This window comes from Gadus morhua, chromosome 14, assembly GCF_902167405.1.
Source record: "Gadus morhua chromosome 14, gadMor3.0, whole genome shotgun sequence".
Classification (NCBI taxonomy): domain Eukaryota; kingdom Metazoa; phylum Chordata; class Actinopteri; order Gadiformes; family Gadidae; genus Gadus; species Gadus morhua.
In genome coordinates this window covers 4,717,391-4,734,706 of record NC_044061.1, presented here as the reverse complement: position 1 = coordinate 4,734,706, position 17,316 = coordinate 4,717,391, and the positions used below count along the sequence as shown (strand labels likewise).

General features: G+C 47.3%; 2 protein-coding genes across 3 annotated transcripts in view; one reads left to right on the top strand and one right to left on the bottom strand.

Moving 5' to 3' along the window:
* Positions 1-1,291: 1,291 nt before the first annotated feature.
* cep89 (centrosomal protein 89) overlaps positions 1,292-17,316 on the bottom strand; it is a 25,237-nt gene continuing 9,212 nt past the window's right edge. For both annotated transcript variants that reach the window (XM_030376668.1, XM_030376669.1), the window contains exons 16-20: positions 16,775-16,942; positions 16,402-16,543; positions 16,008-16,097; positions 2,794-2,951; positions 1,292-1,981 (exon numbers count right to left, since the gene is read on the bottom strand). In XM_030376668.1, the coding sequence (XP_030232528.1) occupies positions 1,744-1,981; positions 2,794-2,951; positions 16,008-16,097; positions 16,402-16,543; positions 16,775-16,942 (796 nt within the window). In that variant the 3' untranslated portion in view covers positions 1,292-1,743. The remainder of the gene's footprint in view (positions 1,982-2,793; positions 2,952-16,007; positions 16,098-16,401; positions 16,544-16,774; positions 16,943-17,316) is intronic.
* On the top strand, positions 2,995-12,067 carry zgc:165481 (E3 ubiquitin-protein ligase RNF182). Its single transcript, XM_030376747.1, has 2 exons — positions 2,995-3,119; positions 8,841-12,067. Exons 1-2 carry the CDS (start codon positions 3,059-3,061, stop codon positions 9,620-9,622), a joined length of 843 nt encoding a protein of 280 aa, XP_030232607.1. The 5' UTR covers positions 2,995-3,058; the 3' UTR covers positions 9,623-12,067.

Below are 17,316 nucleotides of genomic sequence, written 5' to 3'. Positions count from 1 at the left end.
CAGGGCCGGATCTACCATTTGGGCACACGGCACTGTGCCCAGGGGCCCCAACCATTCCCAGCCAGTGGGGGGGCACCACACGAAAGAAACTTTTTTTTATGAATGTTAATGGGTATTCATTTAAAATTCATTATTAAAACGAATGTCATAAGAACAGGAATATAATGATTCTGAACAATATAGTGGCCTAATGTGACAGTTAACCCCCCTCCCATAACCTGTCAATTGAGCCAGTCCACCTATGGTGAAAAAAAAAAACCGCGGTAGAGAAGAAAAATTGATGAAAAATTGCCTTCAGACATTTGTGCCCAGGGGCCTATGATTTGTTAATCCGGCCCTGTACCTACGAATAGTCAAATCTCCTAATCTTTATGCCTCCTTTATTTAACCTTTGTGGAAAACGTCATCGGGTCAAGGAGAGATGAAAAGGTGCTCCCTTTCGAACATAGGAAAAGACAGCACTGTTTAAAATGAATTTGACTCCACTTTTCCTAACCGACGTCATTGCGCGACTTGGAGTATTGCTGACCTCTAGCGTCTCTACGATGGAACTACATTTTTCCGAAGTTGGTCTCTACAACAAGCACTCTTTTGATCCATGCGTTCTTGTCATATTGACTTCAATAATGTTGTCGCCAATAGTCAGAATCACTTAGGTCGGACTTGGCCAACGAAAATAGTTTAGGCCAGTTGGAAACCCAATTCACATGTGAAAAAAAAGAGGCTCAACTTATGTTGATGGTGAAATTAACTTCCCTCAGTAGTCTTTTTCTGACAGTTTATATTGTGTGCCACTGCTTAATTACCAGCAATAAATGATTTCATTTCGATTGAAATAATATATTTCTGGAATTGGTATCTTTTATTTTCAATTGTATTTTGTTCTCTTCTATTCTTCTTTTCATAGATTCTCCTTTCTCGTGTTTTCAGATTTACATTTCAACCACAAACTCGCTCAGGGTGAAAATAAAATGAGTACCCCTTGCAGTACTCAAAAGTACCCCTAGGGGTACGCATACCCATTTGAGAACCACTGGTTAAACTTGTTTAGAGAATAAATCATTAAAATGGTGGCCTTAATGATTGGCCTGGAGGATATTTATGTCAATGTCCATAAATATATATTATATATGTATACATAAATCTCGCTTGGCTGACGCCGCGGTCACAAAGAACCACACTGAGCTGTACGCACACGTCACACACACACACACACACACACACACACACACACACACACACACACACACACACACACACACACACACACACACACACACAAACTGCAGTGTGGGAGTTGTAGTCCAGAACACAATATTTTATTGCAGTTACCGTCTGCAGTGTGGGAGTTGTAGTCCAGAAGACAATTTGAGTAGTTACAGACAGATTGGGAGTTGTAGTCCAGAAGACAATTTGAGAGTGGTTGCAGCCAGCAGTGTGGGAGTTGTAGTCCAGAAGACAATTTTTTGAGAGGTAACAGTCTGTGTGGGAGTTGTGGTCCAGAAGATCATTTGAGCGCAGTAACAGTCAGTGTGGGACTTGCAGTCCAGAAGACACTTTGAGAGCAGATACAGCCTGCAATTCTGGGAGTGTGCCCTAGTTCAAGATGTTTACAAAAAAAAGCATTACTTTAAACAACGCATTGTCCAGACGGTAGAAAAGAGTTGATTGGTTTGTGTTTAGTGTTTAGTGGCGCACTGTGACGAAAGAGGAGGAGCGAGCTTCCCCTCTCGCCTTGGAGCCTCAGGAGTAGAAGTCCAGCCCGAGCTTCTCAACGTCATTGGCTGAGTGGTGGTGGTGGTGGGCCTTGAGGGGCGCTGATGGCTCTGCCGCCTCCGAGAACCAGTCAGGGCCGGTCCTGCCCAGGAGACCCAGGCTCTGGACGCCCCGACTGGGAGAGTTGTTCAGGAGCGTCTCCCTCATCCCCTGCTCCTCCCGGGTGGCCGCCTCCCACACCACCCCGAGCTCCGCCTCCAGATCCCTGCAGGACAAATCACAGCAGAGGTGAATAGCTCTGTATTCGTCACGCCATTCCTGGGACGGGTAAATAGATATATTTTCATAATGTTTGGGCTGCTCTGATTCACACTGTTCCTCTCTCTCTCTCTCTCTCTCTCTCTCTCTCTCTCTCTCTCTCTCTCTCTCTCTCTAATGCACACTGTTCCTCTCTCTCACTCTCTCTCTCTGATGCACTGTTCCTCTCTCTCTCACTATCTCTGATGCACACTATTCCCCTCTCTCTCTCTCTCTGATACACACTGTTCCTCTCTCTCTCACTCTCTCTTTCTGTCTCTAATGCTCACTGTTCCTCTCTCTCACTCTCTCTCTCTCTGATGCACACTGTTCCTCTCTCACTATCTCTATCTCTCCCTCTCCCCTCCCTCTCTGACACTGTTGCTTCCCATCCCTCCCTCCCTCCCTCTCTCTTCCATCTCTCTCTCCCCTTCTCACCCTCCTCCCACCTGCAATGTCTCCCTCCCTCCCTCTCTGACACTAGTGCTTCCATCCTTCCTTCTTCCTCCTCTCCCTCCCTCCTTCTCCTCCTCCCTCTCTCCCTCCCTCCCTCCCTCCTTCTCCTCCTCCCCCCCTCCTTCCCTTAGTGCCTCCCTCCCTCCTCCCTCCCTCCCTCCCTCTCTGACACGGGTGCTCCCCCCCTCCCTCCCTCCGGTGCTCCCCCCTCCCTCCTCCCCCCCCCCCTCCCTCCTCCCCCCCCCCTCCCCCCCCCCTCCCGCTCTCTCTCCCTCCCTCCCACTGGTGCTCCCCCTCCCTCCCCCCCCCTCTCTCTCTCCGTACTGCTTGCTCTGCAGCACTGTGTCCAGGGTGCTCTGTCTGTCTCCCAGCTGCTGCCGTAGCCGGAGGATCTCTCGCTGGCTCGACGCCAACGCCGACTCCTGGTCCCGCTGCCGCCGCTCCGCCAGCGCCTGGCCCGCCGACACACGCCCGCGGTACACCTGACGGGGGGGGGGGGGGGGGGAGGCGTGGGTAAGGCCGGCATGAAGGAGAGGTGAAGCGGGAGGACGACCGGCGGGAGGAGGAGTGGGGAGGGTCTGACGTTCCCATGAAGGACTGGGAGACGACCGGAGGACGGGAGGCGAGGGAGACGCGCGCTCCGGGAGCAGGTGAGGTGCCCCTGGGGGGGGGATGGGTGCGTAGTACCCTCTGGCCATGACTCACCATGTATAAATTGATATAGAAACCTTTGGAGTTAGTATACATGAATGTTGTTTTGTGGGCGGGTTTTAAGGGGGGGGGGGGTAGAAAAATCTGCTTTTTTTTTTTTACTAACATTTGTCTGTATGTCATTCTTTTTTTATGCAATGAAACTTGGTATGGAAGCATGGTTGTTTTCCTTCGACGGTTTCCTGTCCTACCGGTTATTAAGTGTTTATTTTTACAACAGAATGAGCTTACGATGCTGAGGTAAGGTCTCTCAAACTCAGCACCGCAACCGTCATCTAAGAGTTCAGTTTCACCCTTGTTGTCGACTAAGACACATAATCAAATAGATGTTATCGCTTTATTTCTATTAGGGTTTATTTTCCCTCCCCAGTTCTTCCCCTGAAAACAAATGACTTACGTGCCTTCATAGCAAATGACGGTGGCAGTGTTGAGTCGTAGAGAAGAGCAACTCTCAGACTCTGACTCATCCTAACCCTTATTCAAACGTAAAACAAGCGATGCTTTCCAAATCATGCCACGACCCTGGAGTCCGATCAAAATGGTAAGGCGGTATGATTGAGGCTTTGGTTTAGCACTAACGAGCTATGCAAAATCCGGTCAGTTCTGTAGAGCTATGGTTAATGTAAATAGAACAGAGAGCCATGTCTTAATGGAGAACTGAACATGCAGGCCAGTATGAACAATCCTACATCTCATACTTAAACATGTTTTTAATCATTTACTAATTACATAATTCTTATATAATGGAGAGGACTTCTAATAAAGAAAGTTAGAAGAACAATCAAATATTTCTCAGTTCCCCCTTGGCTGATTAGATGCACATGACAAACCATAGTCACACATCAATTCCTACAACCGTCAGTGCTTTACCTCTGGCGCTCCATAACCCAGTAAGATGGAGAGTTGATACCAGCCTACTATCCCTACTGGCCTCCAGTGTTTGCATTATTTGCCTCCAGCCAACACTGTGACCGTATCATGATGTTGACTGAAAAAGGCTCTATGTAGATGTTTGTGGTCGTATCGGAGCCAGTGTATATGGTTGTGTATCTGTACTGTGGATTTATGTGTGTGTGTGTGTGTGTGTGTGTGTGTGTGTGTGTGTGTGTGTGTGTGTGTGTGTGTGTACACTGTGTATTTGTGTGTGTTGTGTGTGCGACGTGTGTGTGTAAGTCAGACACAGAAGGGAGTTCTCTGTGGTTCGGCTTTTCCCTGGTTCCGAGAACCAAAATGATATTATCCAGGCAGCACACACACACACACACACACACAGGTCCAGCCACACCAGGGGCTTCCGCACACTCAACGCTGACATTTAGCTGCATAACATGCTGAGCGCGCACGCACGCACGCACGCACGCACGCACGCACGCACGCACGCACGCACGCACGCACGCACGCACGCACGCACGCACGCACGCACGCACGCACGCACACCCACACACACACACACACACACACACACACACACACACACACACACACACACAATCTGCTTACAAACAGCTATATCCATAGGTGTGAGAAAGATATATATATATATACATATATTTATACAACGGGTGGCATAAATCCAGCGATCTGATTGGTTCCTAACGGTTGTATAATGAGCGTATACATAACTGCTATGACGCCCAATCATTTTGTGAAAGTTTGCATATCACTCCGCGCCTGGAAGTAGAAACGAACGAAATTTTAAGTTGTATAAAAGCAATAGCACAGTTCACTGAAGCCTAAAAATATGGTGAATGATGGAGAGGGTGTAAATGTTGTTACTCCGGGAGTGAGCAAGGCGATGGAGAGACTAACGAAAGCTTAGGCACACGGTGAGTGAACTGCTCCATAGGATAAATTGCCGGCGAACCGCTCTAGCCGAGCCTTCTCTCGGAGGGACGCTAAAGTGTGTTGCCTAGCGAACGACGTGCATTTTGAAGGCAGCCAGGAGGGACTACTTTTTTGTATTCTTTAATAAAACAGCTATTTTGACTTTCTTGTTGATTTGCATTTTCTGAAACATTCGATGGTTTGAAATCAGATGCTAATATTTGGTGCGTGGTTGCCGTACAATTGGAGGGTTTAGGACAAAAGCGGAGATAAGAGAGGTGGGGAAAGATCCTAACAGCTGGGACTCGGTCTTTCATGGAGGACAGCTTTGCCGTTTAACAGAAGAGTATATAATATATATAAGTATATAAGAGTTACACAGCATCTGACCGGACAAAGATTTAGCAATCGGCGCACTCTAAGTCTGTTTCTTTAAGAACGCTGTGCTCTCTTCACTGAAATATTTTGGCTATTTTGGGATGGCAGGGCAGTAGGTCAGTAGGAGCAGTTTGACAGATTTACCTGATCGTTTGTATTCGTCAAACACGTAGCAGCCACCGGATAACGATGGTCTCTCTCTCTCTTTCTCGCTTCCTCTCTCTCTCGTATCCTAGCAACACATTTCAGAGCGCAATGCCAGTATGTCTCTGGCTCCTACTTTGTGTGGAGTTTGAAATACCTCGGAGTAACCCTTTGAAAGGGAACTGCCTCTGCCTGCACACACATTACACCAGGATCACCCTACAGCCCATTAAACACTACACAACATATTACACACCACATCCATTATTGATGCTCATTCAGCTCCAATTGAGACAAACATCAACAAATTAATTATGAGGCATTCATTTCCCCACAGCCAGAGCAGCCCATTAAGATGATTATTACCTGGGAGGGATGCACAACGTACCCCAGAACCCAGTTTACTAGAATACCATCCCTTCAAAACAACACAGAACCAGTTTATACTGTATTGTGTTGGGTTTACTCTTCTAAAGCTCTCCATTGGCCAACATGACCACAGGGGGGAGGGGTGTGCGTGGGGAGTGGTTGGTTAATTAATGTACTGGACCTAATGGACTGATCCAGGGTGTGACAGAGTGAGACTGAGGACAGAGTATGAATGAGGACAGAGTGAGACTGAGGACAGAGTATGAATGAGGACAGAGTGAGACTGAGGACAGAGTGAGGCTGATGACAGAGTGAGGCTGAGGACAGAGTGATACTGATCACAGAGTGAGACTGATGACAGAGTGAGACTGAGGACAGAGTTATACTGAGGACAGATTCAGGCTGATGACAGGGTGAGGCTGATGACAGAGTGAGGCTGATCGCAGAGTGAGACAGAGGACAGAGTGAGACTGAGGACAGAGTCGAGGGGTAGTTAGTGAGTAGCTGTAGGCGAGTTGTTTATTAAGCCGAAGCCTCATTTAAACTTGTTCTATAACCAGTATTAACAGAGGAGAATCGTTGACACCGCAATTAGCGTTTGATGATCATCACAAGGATAGATGCGTTTCAGTTAAATGGTGTTACGATACCGATACAGCAGATGGCCAGTTAACTGCCAGACAAAACAGTTGGCATCACAGGCCGACTGCAACTCCCAGTAGAGTGGAGGTGAACTCCCTGGAGCTTGCCTGTCTCTTGAGTCCAGGGCTCGAGACGTTTCATCCAGCTGTATGCCTTCTGCTGAGGCCTGAACCAGCAGTTTTTCGCTCTGCATCAGAATACTGTAATATTCAGCCTGCTGCAGCACTCACCGCTGAAGATAGTGGAATCCTTCCGGCGAGTTCTACCGGGCCTTTTTCATCAGTCCGACATGTAAAATATGCATCAGTCAGCCTGTCGGATGGAGGCGCGACCCATCCATATTTCATGGGCGTGAACGACAGATTTGCGGCACTTTCTCCTCTGAGGGGAAAGATAAGAGATCTTTGCAGAGGGGGGAGCAGATAGTTCAGAGCCAGGCTGTACTCCATGCAGGATGAGGGGGAGGGGGGCAGCTCAGAGCCAGACTCTACCAGTAATGGTTACAGATGCTACTGTAGCATCCAAAAACGAACTATGATATGGACCACAACGGGGGTGCAAAAAACTAAACAGGCAGGTCAGTTTGGAAGGTACTCCAAGATGAGATTATACCTTTTAATTTATAAATACAAGCACTCTCAGCGGAGTAGCCTTGGATGAACCTCTGTGTGTAAAGATGCAGACAAAGATGACATTTATTAATTCGAAGGCTAGAACGACAACTCTGTGTACAAAATTGTTCAGATTGAATGTTCAGTCAGATACTGGTCTGTCTGGATAACTTGGCATTCTGCTCTTCAGGCAACTACTGCTTGGCATCCAAATTGTAAATTGCATTAATAACATGAGAACAATAATCCAACTTTTGTTTTTCTTTTTGTGGTCCAATGGGAATTGTAAAGAGGCAGGGCTGGTGGTTTTAGTTGAACCTGAGGGACTTGGTTTACACTATTTATAGGTTGTTGATCACCAGACATTGCTCTAGTTACAACATTAGGATTTTTAAGCATTCAAACCGATACCGGCGGAGAGTATAGAACTTCTCATTCAGCATTGGACTTCCAGAAAGGCAATCCCTGTAGTCCACTTGAGGGACAGCCCCCTATAGAACTTCAAGCAGTGAATCAGTTTCCTGTCCGTCCGCGGTCCAACACTTCCTCGCCAATCAGGTCTCTGCCTGGTTACCAATGACTAAATGGAAGGACCCCTGGTTCTCCACGAAGACACTAGGGGTTTAGTGGAGGCATCGGAGGCATAAAGCCATGCCGACACTGGTCATACTGTTCTCGTCATGAGCTGACAGGATCATAACAAGTCTGGGCATTCCTTTGACCACAGTGTGATGGTAAATAAGTGACCCTCCGTTAGTTAGACTGATTGGCAGCGGGGGAGCTTGTTGCCTAGCGACCGGCACAAGGATGCTTTTTTCGATTAGATGCCTGTTATTCCTGTGTTACCGGAATTAAAGAACAAAGCTATTGAGATGATGTAAAATTACTATTAACCACGACCAACCAACACCCTCCTGATTGTACTTCAACACACACATCAATTTAGAACTATTAACAACAAGGGAGATAATCTAGAACTATGAGCCATTAACTACTAACACCCTCCTGAAAGTACGTCAACATACACAATAATAAAGCACATGAGGGAAATAACATATTGTTAGGGGTAGATGCAATAGACCCCCTGAGACAGACCCTGAGGTGAACCTGCTGAGGGAGATCTCGGAGGTAGACTCAATAAGGTAGACCCCCTGAGATAGACCAACTGAGGTAGCAGCTGTGTACTGGACCCAGGAAGCTGATGGAGTCGCCTGGGCCCCGAGGAGACAGCGCCCTCTGTGGGCAGGGGGCGCCGCTCCGAGGACAAGCGTACCACTGATGTGACAGGAAGTGACAGCGTGGCAGGGTCCTCTGACAGGCAGGCAGGCCCGAACACGTCAGCCCCTGGGGGGCTCCGTGTCGTAGAAGCTGTGGATACATGGCCCTTATCTGGTCACACTCACACCCTGTCTTACCAGAGGGCACACTTCAGACCTCATCTCTCCGACGTTCCTACTGAGCGGCTGAGTCATTTAGAGTGGTCAGGTGTTCATGTTTCTTATTAGAGAATAGTTTAAAGGGATCTCTTTTTAACAGAAGGGATCCGGAGCTCTGAACAAGGATGACGATGCTTCGTTTTGCAGTTTTAATTTAAAAAAAACAGCGTATCTTTCATGGTTATATTTAGTTGTTTTTAATGTTAGAGCTCTACAGCTCTAACGTTCTCTCTCTCCGTCTCTCTCTCTCTACCAGAGGAAGGCACGATGAGCGCTGCAGGCGAGGAGGTGGCTCCACCTCCTTCACCTCCTCCGCCTCTTCCTCCTCCAGACGAGATGGAGTGCAAGATCTGCTACCAGCGCTACAACCTGCAGAACCGCCGGCCCAAAGTCCTGGTCTGCCTTCACCGGGTGTGCGCCCGCTGCCTCGGCCGCATCCTGGACGCGGCCGAGGGCGGATCCCTCGCCATCTCCTGCCCCTTCTGCCGCCACGAGACCGGCGTGAGCGGCCGCCGGCTGCTGTCCGAGCTGCCGGACGACGCCGACGTCGTGTGCCGCCTGTCGACGCGCGACAAGTCCTGGAGCTCCGACCTCAGCGGCGGCGAGCTGCTGCTGACCCCCGGCAGCCTCGCCGCCTCCCCGTCCTCCTCCGCCTCCAGCCCCTCGCGCCGGTCCTCCCACTGCCTGGTCATCACCGTCGTGGAGGTGCCCGGAGAGCCTCCCTCGGGGCGGGAGGCGGCGGCGGTGCCCGCGCCGCCCTCGGAACTGAACACGGAACAGAGCCTGGACTCCCTGTCGACGGGCTCCGAGGGGCTGCCGGAACAGGACGTCCTGTTTAAGGCATGCACACACGTCCCTAGCGTGCTGCTGTGGCTGCTGGGCTTCTTCTACCTGAGCTCGCTGCCGCTGGGAATCTACCTGTTGGTGATCCAAAGGGTGACCCTGGGCGTTGTGTGTGTGAGCCTGGTACCCTCGAGCCTCACCGTCTGCCTGGTCTACGGCATCTGCCTTCTAGTGCCTCTGCCAGGGCGCGAGTGACCTCCAGGGGAGGGGTGAATGAGCGGTACAGGAGCCTGATGGCAGGGCCACCGGGACCCCCAGGGCAGGGAGACCCCCAGGGCGGGGAGACCCCCAGCCGGTGAGACGTCGACGAGGTCCCTTAACGAGGTGCACGATCCAGAATTTAAGGGTTGTTGGTTTTTTTCAAATTAAAGGCATGTCAGCTGATGCGATGCGAGTGGAAACCCGGTAGCTGATTTGTGCAATCGGGGTATTAAAAAGGGATTTGTGTTAAGACTCTCCCAAAGTCGAAATCTGTAAATTCTGTCTATGAAATGATTCAACACATCATACTAACAAGCCCGTATGCCGACAACCTATGACTTCTGAGCATATCTATTAGTTGTAATGTGTATCTGCTTCTGCCCTCCTTACAATACAATTGGACATTTCCATTTCAAACCTATTAAACATTTTAAATAAGTCAGTGACTAACTCACTGCGGGATTAGACGGCACAGGTGCATGGATTCACCTTCAACCGTTGTTTGGTCCCCCGTGAGAAAACAGATTGCATCATGGGTGATTGATGTCCTCTGGACCGACTCAGGTGTTGTTGTGGCGACAGGTGGTGTTTATATGACGCAACGCAGCTCACATTCTGACAATGGTTTCTTTCTTGGTGCCGTTCACATGAACCTCCGAAGGGCCCTTCTGGCGAGTCGGTCGATGTTACTTTTCAAGACAGTGATGCCTCCCTGTTCCTTGCTATATGGCAGACGTACATTACTCATAAACATAGTAATAATAATACTTATCTAAGGACATGTGGCCAACAACGTGAAACAAAACTCCCTGTTCCTTCTTCAAAATCCATTTGACCTTTGCTGGCCGAGATCATGAGATATCTGAAGTCTGAGGAACCTGAGGCTGTAAACTAATCTATTGATGAAGAGACACTCTGTATACAAGAGGTCAACTCTTCTGTCCACCTAGCCAACTGGAAAGAGACAGATGGCAAAACAACCGACTACAATGTACAATGCTAAAGGGATGGTTACTTTAAGGTGCTTGCACCACGCCCCAACACACACCAACACACAGCTAGAGAATGCGGGCCCAGGTTGACCAAAGCCTATTGGACATGTTCACCACCAATAACCTCCAACCTTTAACCGCCAACAGCCGCCACCACTAGGGGGCACACTGGCCCCATGCAGGCGTTTGTGGACGCATTTTGGAGCATCAGTGAGCACTTTAACATGTCATTAATTAGGTTTCAAATGTTTCAAAATGAAAGCTTAATTAAGGTTCTGAGAGATTAGAGACTTAAACCCTTAATCAATCTGCGTTCTTGTCTGTATCTGTGTCCTTGTGTAATGTCATCTTTTGCAGTCCAATTACTGTCCCAATATACAAGTTTGCATTTTGCGAAGAACAGAGTATTCTCGAAACGCCCGTTTTTCAGCGGATGCAACGTTGGTAGCAGTTGGTATGTGTGAACTTGGCAGCAAGCACAGATATCCAAGCATTGATTTCGTCATTCAAGCTACGAGCGGCGAGCATTACCGTACCGTATAGTTTCATTATCCAAGATGCTATGGTTCTATGTTGTATATTATTACTGTTTACATTTTTAGGATCCAGCCCCAATAAAGGAGACAATAGACCTCTAGAACCAACCGCCTACGTCTCCACTTTATAATCTATGATGTAAACCACAACCAACCAATCAGAAGAGTGGGTGGTTATACTGGAACTGTCTTTGTTGTGATCAACTTAACTCCTCCTGTCTCTCTGTGTCTGTGACTCTTTACCGCTCTCCGGTCGGTCTCTGTACTGTGCTTCTGAAGAAGTGTGTGTGCAGGACTATAATAAAGACAGCACAATTTTGTTACTTTATGTTTAATTTTTTTGGGTCACCTGTTTTCCCTCCATGAACCAGAAACTAAAGACCCAGAGAGTGGCGAAAGGTTGTCACATCTATTTCATACATCGTTTATTCAATACATTAAGTTAGAATAAGTATAAGTATGTCGAGTCAGTGTACCATTGAGGGCAGTGGTAGGGGACCGGATAGGTCAAAGGTTGAGAACAATGTCGAGGTCAGGCCTGTATTGTGTAAGGCGCCAGTAGGACTGCCACAATCATGTAATCATCTACATCAGCACCGAATTGCCATGGTTCAAGGGATGAGTTTTCTTGATTGATGATTTAAGAATTAAGGTTAGATATTTAGATATTTAGTTTTACATTTAAAATGTAAAACTAAAGCATGCAGCTTTGCAGTCTAAAGCCTCATCAGTTAAACCTATAACAATGGGGTATCTTTTTCATAGTCACCATGGACACTGTGGACACATGTTGTAGGACTAGGGGTGGGAATCTCTTGGCACCTCACGATTTGATTCCGATTACGAGGTAAACTATTCGATTCTGAAGCGATTATCGATGCATCTCGATGCAACAATTTTTTTTAAGTACATTTCCATGCGTGATTTTCAAAAAGATATATATACATCTGGGTTTGCTACTCATAGTTTGCAAATCACTTGCTACTTTTGTGATGATCATTAAAGACAGATGAATTAACGCATCTAATATTTCATAAGAGAGAAAGCTTTTGTCACAAACATGACTTTATATGAACAATGCAATAATCAATGCAGCTTGCATTATAACACAATATGGAAGCATGCAAAAAATAGGGTTAGCCCTAACCCTAACCCTTCAGTTTTATTTTCTTTCTAATCTTTCTTTTCTATGTCATTAAAGGAAAAGCTGCTCTTGAATTATAAGGAGTTCTTGTGTCTGGCTGTGAGTTTGCGGGCATGCAATGCGTAGGCTGAATCGGATTCGTGTCAAGATAAATCAGATTGGCCAATACACACTGAAGATAATTTTTGTAATTTTAAAATTATCCCTCTCTGGCGAACAGAATGTTGTAGCAGGCAAAAAAAAAAAAATCGGATTATTAATTTATCTGCATCGAGACAGAATCGTTCTAGCGAGAATTGCGATGCGTCGAAGAATCGATTATTTTTCCCACCCCTATGTAGGTCATGGCAGAGGGAACAGGCTATTTACGATTCTTAACACAGAGTCCTCTTAAATCCATCGTAGTAAATTATACTCACATTCATAGGCCTATGATTATCATTGAAAATAAGTCTTGATAACTCCTCTGATAGCAGTCGTGGCTACACGTCGATGTTCATTTGCACTGTGGTTAGTGAATATAGGTTGCTTTTGATGAAGTGTGTGGATTTTCACAGAAAGAGTGATAACCAGCCCACTGCTGGTTATCAAACAAACTCAAAAATTAAAGCAGCCAAAACATGGTTGCATTAAAGAATGCACCCCCACTCATCGTAACCCCCTCATCTGCAAACTGCAATTCGCTACAGTATTTTAGACCTTGATTAAAACGTGAAACTCTATTGAATCATATATGCACAGCAGATAATTTGGCTATATGAGGGGCATCAACACAAGGTAAGCTTCTGAAGACTTATAGCAAAACACCACGGTGTGTGTTTGTGTGGATGTGTGTAGTTCTTCCTATTGTTTTTGTTATGCATGCTAAATAAAGTTAAAGAAAAACTGAACACAAAATAACCCTCACTCTCTCCTACCTTGTTTCCATCTATTACTGGTATTCTCTGTTGCTATAGAAACAGAACATTTCAGCAAGTTGTTGATTAGGAAAGACACTAACGCTAAGGTGATGGGTTCTGTTCCCCGTGTGGCACAGTGAATATTCCTGTGTAACTTAGCCGTGAAATTCATTGCAAGGTTGGGAGTTGAGTACCGTTTTTAGGTTGAGTAAGGTGTTCAGTAAGGGCCTATGGTTAATGTCGTGAGTGGGCTGAGCAAGGCTCTTTTACAGGAGGTTGGAGATGATATTCTGCGTCAATGTCGAGTAAGTGAAAGCTACATGTACCGCACAAAACATGTACCACACGCTACATGTACCGTACACTACATGTTCCACACACAACATGTACCACACCACACACAACATGTACTCTACATGTACCGCATGCTTTTTACCACTTTACCCGGGTGCATGAGTGTGTGCGTGTATTTGCATGTGTGCAATATTAAAAATCAAACAGTGAATAGCTTATTCAGATTTCCTTGAGATCAAAGCCAGTGTTACTATCTACAGCTCACACTCTCTGCACATCAATATTTCACCATCACCAACGCTTCCAACCTCCTCTCACACAGAACCCTGGGACAGAAACCCGGGACCGAAACCCAGGACAGAACCTGGGGACAGAGACGGGCCGTGTCTCTGTGGTGACAGCGAGGTGCAGGGAGACTCGTGTCGAGAACCGTGGCACATGGGGTTTGATGTGGTGCAGCACAAACACTCGGTTTGAGAGAGATAAGCCACGTGGTGTGAAATCACTTCCCACAGAGATAAAGGGTATTATTCCCCCAGTCGGCTTGCTCAGATAGATAGGACAATTGCGATTCATACTGTGTGTGTGTGTGTGTGTGTGTGTGTGTGTGTGTGTGTGTGTGTGTGTGTGTGTGTGTGTGTGTGTGTGTGTGTGTATGTGTGACACAGATCCCGTTTTAAGCAGCGACAAAACTTCCATTGCATCACAAAATTGAATTTCAACTTCACAGGATACGATACTGGTCTACACACACACACACACAAACACACACACACACACACACACACACACACACACACACACACACACACACACACACACACACACACACACACACACACACACACACACACACACACACACACACACACACACACGAGGAGTAGGAACAGCTGTGCTGGCTGGGTTTGTCCCCTGCTGGGTCCCAGTTGGAGGCAGATCAGGTGTTTCCAGTGAGAGAGAAGGATTTGAGACTGAAGATTTAACAACCCACTACACCACAGCCAGAAAGACAGTCTATCTTCCCATTTATCCCGCCGTCTGTCCTTTCCGTTATCCATCTATCTGTCTATGTATATTCAGCTTTCTGTCTCGCTGTCACTCCATTTGTCTGCCTGGGTAAATATCTTGGAGTCGACTGAAGATTTAACAACTCTGTACTCCACACCCTGAATGATGGTCTATCCCCCCTTCGGCCTATCCATCCATCTATATATCTGCCTATCTCTCTTCAAGTCTTCATTAGTACTCCTCCCTAAATGTTGCATGTGCAATGTGCATCCGTTCTTCTACCCGCCTTTCTTTCTATGCATCTGACTTTTTTGTTTGTGATCTCTCTCTCTCTCTCCCTCCCTCTCATTCGACTGGAACAACCTCACAAAGTGTTTTATCGACATGGATGAGTGAGCCGGGAGCATGTCAGTTAGTGGGATGGACTGGATATCACTACCAGGGTGGACTATACATTGACCTTTGATTTCACGGCAGAGTGTTTCATTACAGCGGAAGATGATAAGGAAGTCAACTCTATTTATTACCACACTGTTTCCAAACAGCAGTTACAAAGTGCTTAATATAGCTTAATAGCTTAATAAAAGCTTCTGGGCTTTTTGTAATTATAGGGTATATATATTTCCCTATTTATTATAAAATATATATTTCAGTCTACACATTGAATGAAATAAATGTATGATCTTGAGTTGATGTTCTTATATAACTATGATATTAAGTGAGACATTCAGTTAAATGTACAGTGTGAAGCAAGCCATTGTAAGTGTTAAAGAATGACCTTAAGTGTGTGAACTGAGAGGGCCAGAGTTAAATGTCCGTATCTCTGCCACATCCCTACCACAGCCTATTTCTAATAGAATGTCATTGTGATATTTTTTGGGGTTCATTCTCGGTTGCAGCAAGAATAAACAAAACCGAATGCTGAAAAGGTTGTTTTGTAATTATTCTCTACAGAGACGAGATTGATATCCCCCGCGTCTAAATGCAGAGCGAGCCCGTATCACTCTGTCTGGAGGTCAGGGACCCAGACAGAGCGATACCCCCAGAAGGAGTCCACTCTCCATTAGTGGGACAGAACCTCCCCTGTCCAGAACCCTCTTAAAAATAGCATTTAAACTTCGAGACAAATTTGTATGCCTTTTATGATTTTTGTACTGCAAAAATCAGTTACATAACGAACCATTTAGGGCTAATGAATGGATCATTGTAAATGATTCGTTTTGGCCAAAGACTACTGTAGACGGCAATTAATTCCAGGGCAAATATAATGTGGCAAATACAGATCGTTTGCACTGCGGGTCGCACAAATGTCCAACGATGACGCCGTCCATGACGCGAACTGTACGACCTCACAATGTATGACACCACGGACGCTACGTCCATATTGTTGTACAACCGATGGCGTGAAGGGCAGATGTTTGCAAAGGGGAGGAGCTTTGGCAGGTGGAATATTCTTGGAACGCATTCATCAGAGGAGATGAGGAGGACTTCGGTGGAGCCTACCTTGACCTTGTCGTGGAGCTTGCGGAGCCGTAGTGTTCCCTCCAGGAGCGAGCGGACGCCTCCTGCCTTCTCCTGCTCCAGGGCCGTGGCCTGGGGACGGGGGAGGAAGGGTTATACACCTAGGAGGAGTGGGAGAACTCACACCCCCGTACCAAGGGATGGAGAGACAGGACGCGTGTGTGTGTGTGTGTGTGTGTATGTGTGTGTGTGTGTGTGTGTGTGTGTGTGTGTGTGTGTGTGTGTGTGTGTGTGTGTGTGTGTGTGTGTGTGTGTGTGTGTGTGTGTGTGTGTGTGTGTGTGTGTGTGCGTTGTGAGTGCGTGTGTATGTGTGAGAGTGTGTGTAAGTGTGTGTATTTCTGTGAGTGTGTGTGTGCGCTGCACTGTCTTTGTGTACCAGCAGGGCGAGGTGGTCTCTCTCCAGGGTGCTCCTCTGGGCCAGGGTCAGCAGGTTGGCCAGCAGCAGACGAGCCTCCTCCTCCTGCCTCACACTCTCCTCCAGCTGGCCGCCCAGCACAGCCTGCCTGCTGCACGCCTTCCTGGTGGAGGGACCCCCGCACACACAGGGCAGACACTCACTTTGGGTCGACTGGTTGAGGGAGACTTGTGTGGGTACAGAGTGGGTTAGTGAAGGCCAAGGTGCGCTGTTGTAGGGGCCAAGGTGTGTCAGTGTAGGGGCCAAGGTGTGTCAGTGTAGGGGCCAAGGTGTGTCGGTGAAGGGGCCACGGTGTGTCGATGTAGGGGCCAGGTTGTGGGTCTTGGGGTCTGACCTGCGGGCCTGCTCAGACAGCTGCAGCTCCTGCTCCATGGTCCGGTGCTCCTGGGTCAGCGAGGAGTTCTGTGCCTGCAGTACTCTCTTCTCATCCTCCAGATCCAAAACCTTTGCATGCATCTTTTCCACCTCCTGCACCCGCCGTCTCTCTTCCTGCTCCAGTTGGCTGTGTACACACACACACACACGCACAAACACATTGCCTTGATGACGTTTCCATGGTGATGGTGTGATCTTTATACATAATGACAGGTTACAAGCTCAGTGCTAAACCTACGAGCTAGTCTAGCCTGAGGTTTTTTTTGGATGAATAAGGGTCTGCTAAGGTCATTCTCCACTGCCCTTGTGTATGTATATATATGTTTGTGTATGTGAATGGGAATATGTATGTGAATGCTTCTGTGTGTGTGTGTGTGTGTGTGTGTGTGTGTGTATGTGTCTGTGTGTGTGTGTGTATGTGTGTGTGTGTGTGCTCTGCGTGCGTGCTTGCGTGCGTGCGTGCGTGCGTGCGTGCGTGTGTGTGTTACTCTGTGCGTGCGT

Bases quoted from the DNA above. Each gene is read 5' to 3' on its own strand.
- zgc:165481 (XM_030376747.1), top strand. From the start codon at position 3,059: ATGAAGGACTGGGAGACGACCGGAGGACGGGAGGCGAGGGAGACGCGC. The intron at 3,120-8,840 runs GTGAGGTGCCCC...TCTCTCTACCAG, and splicing joins GACGCGCGCTCCGGGAGCAG to AGGAAGGCACGATGAGCGCT.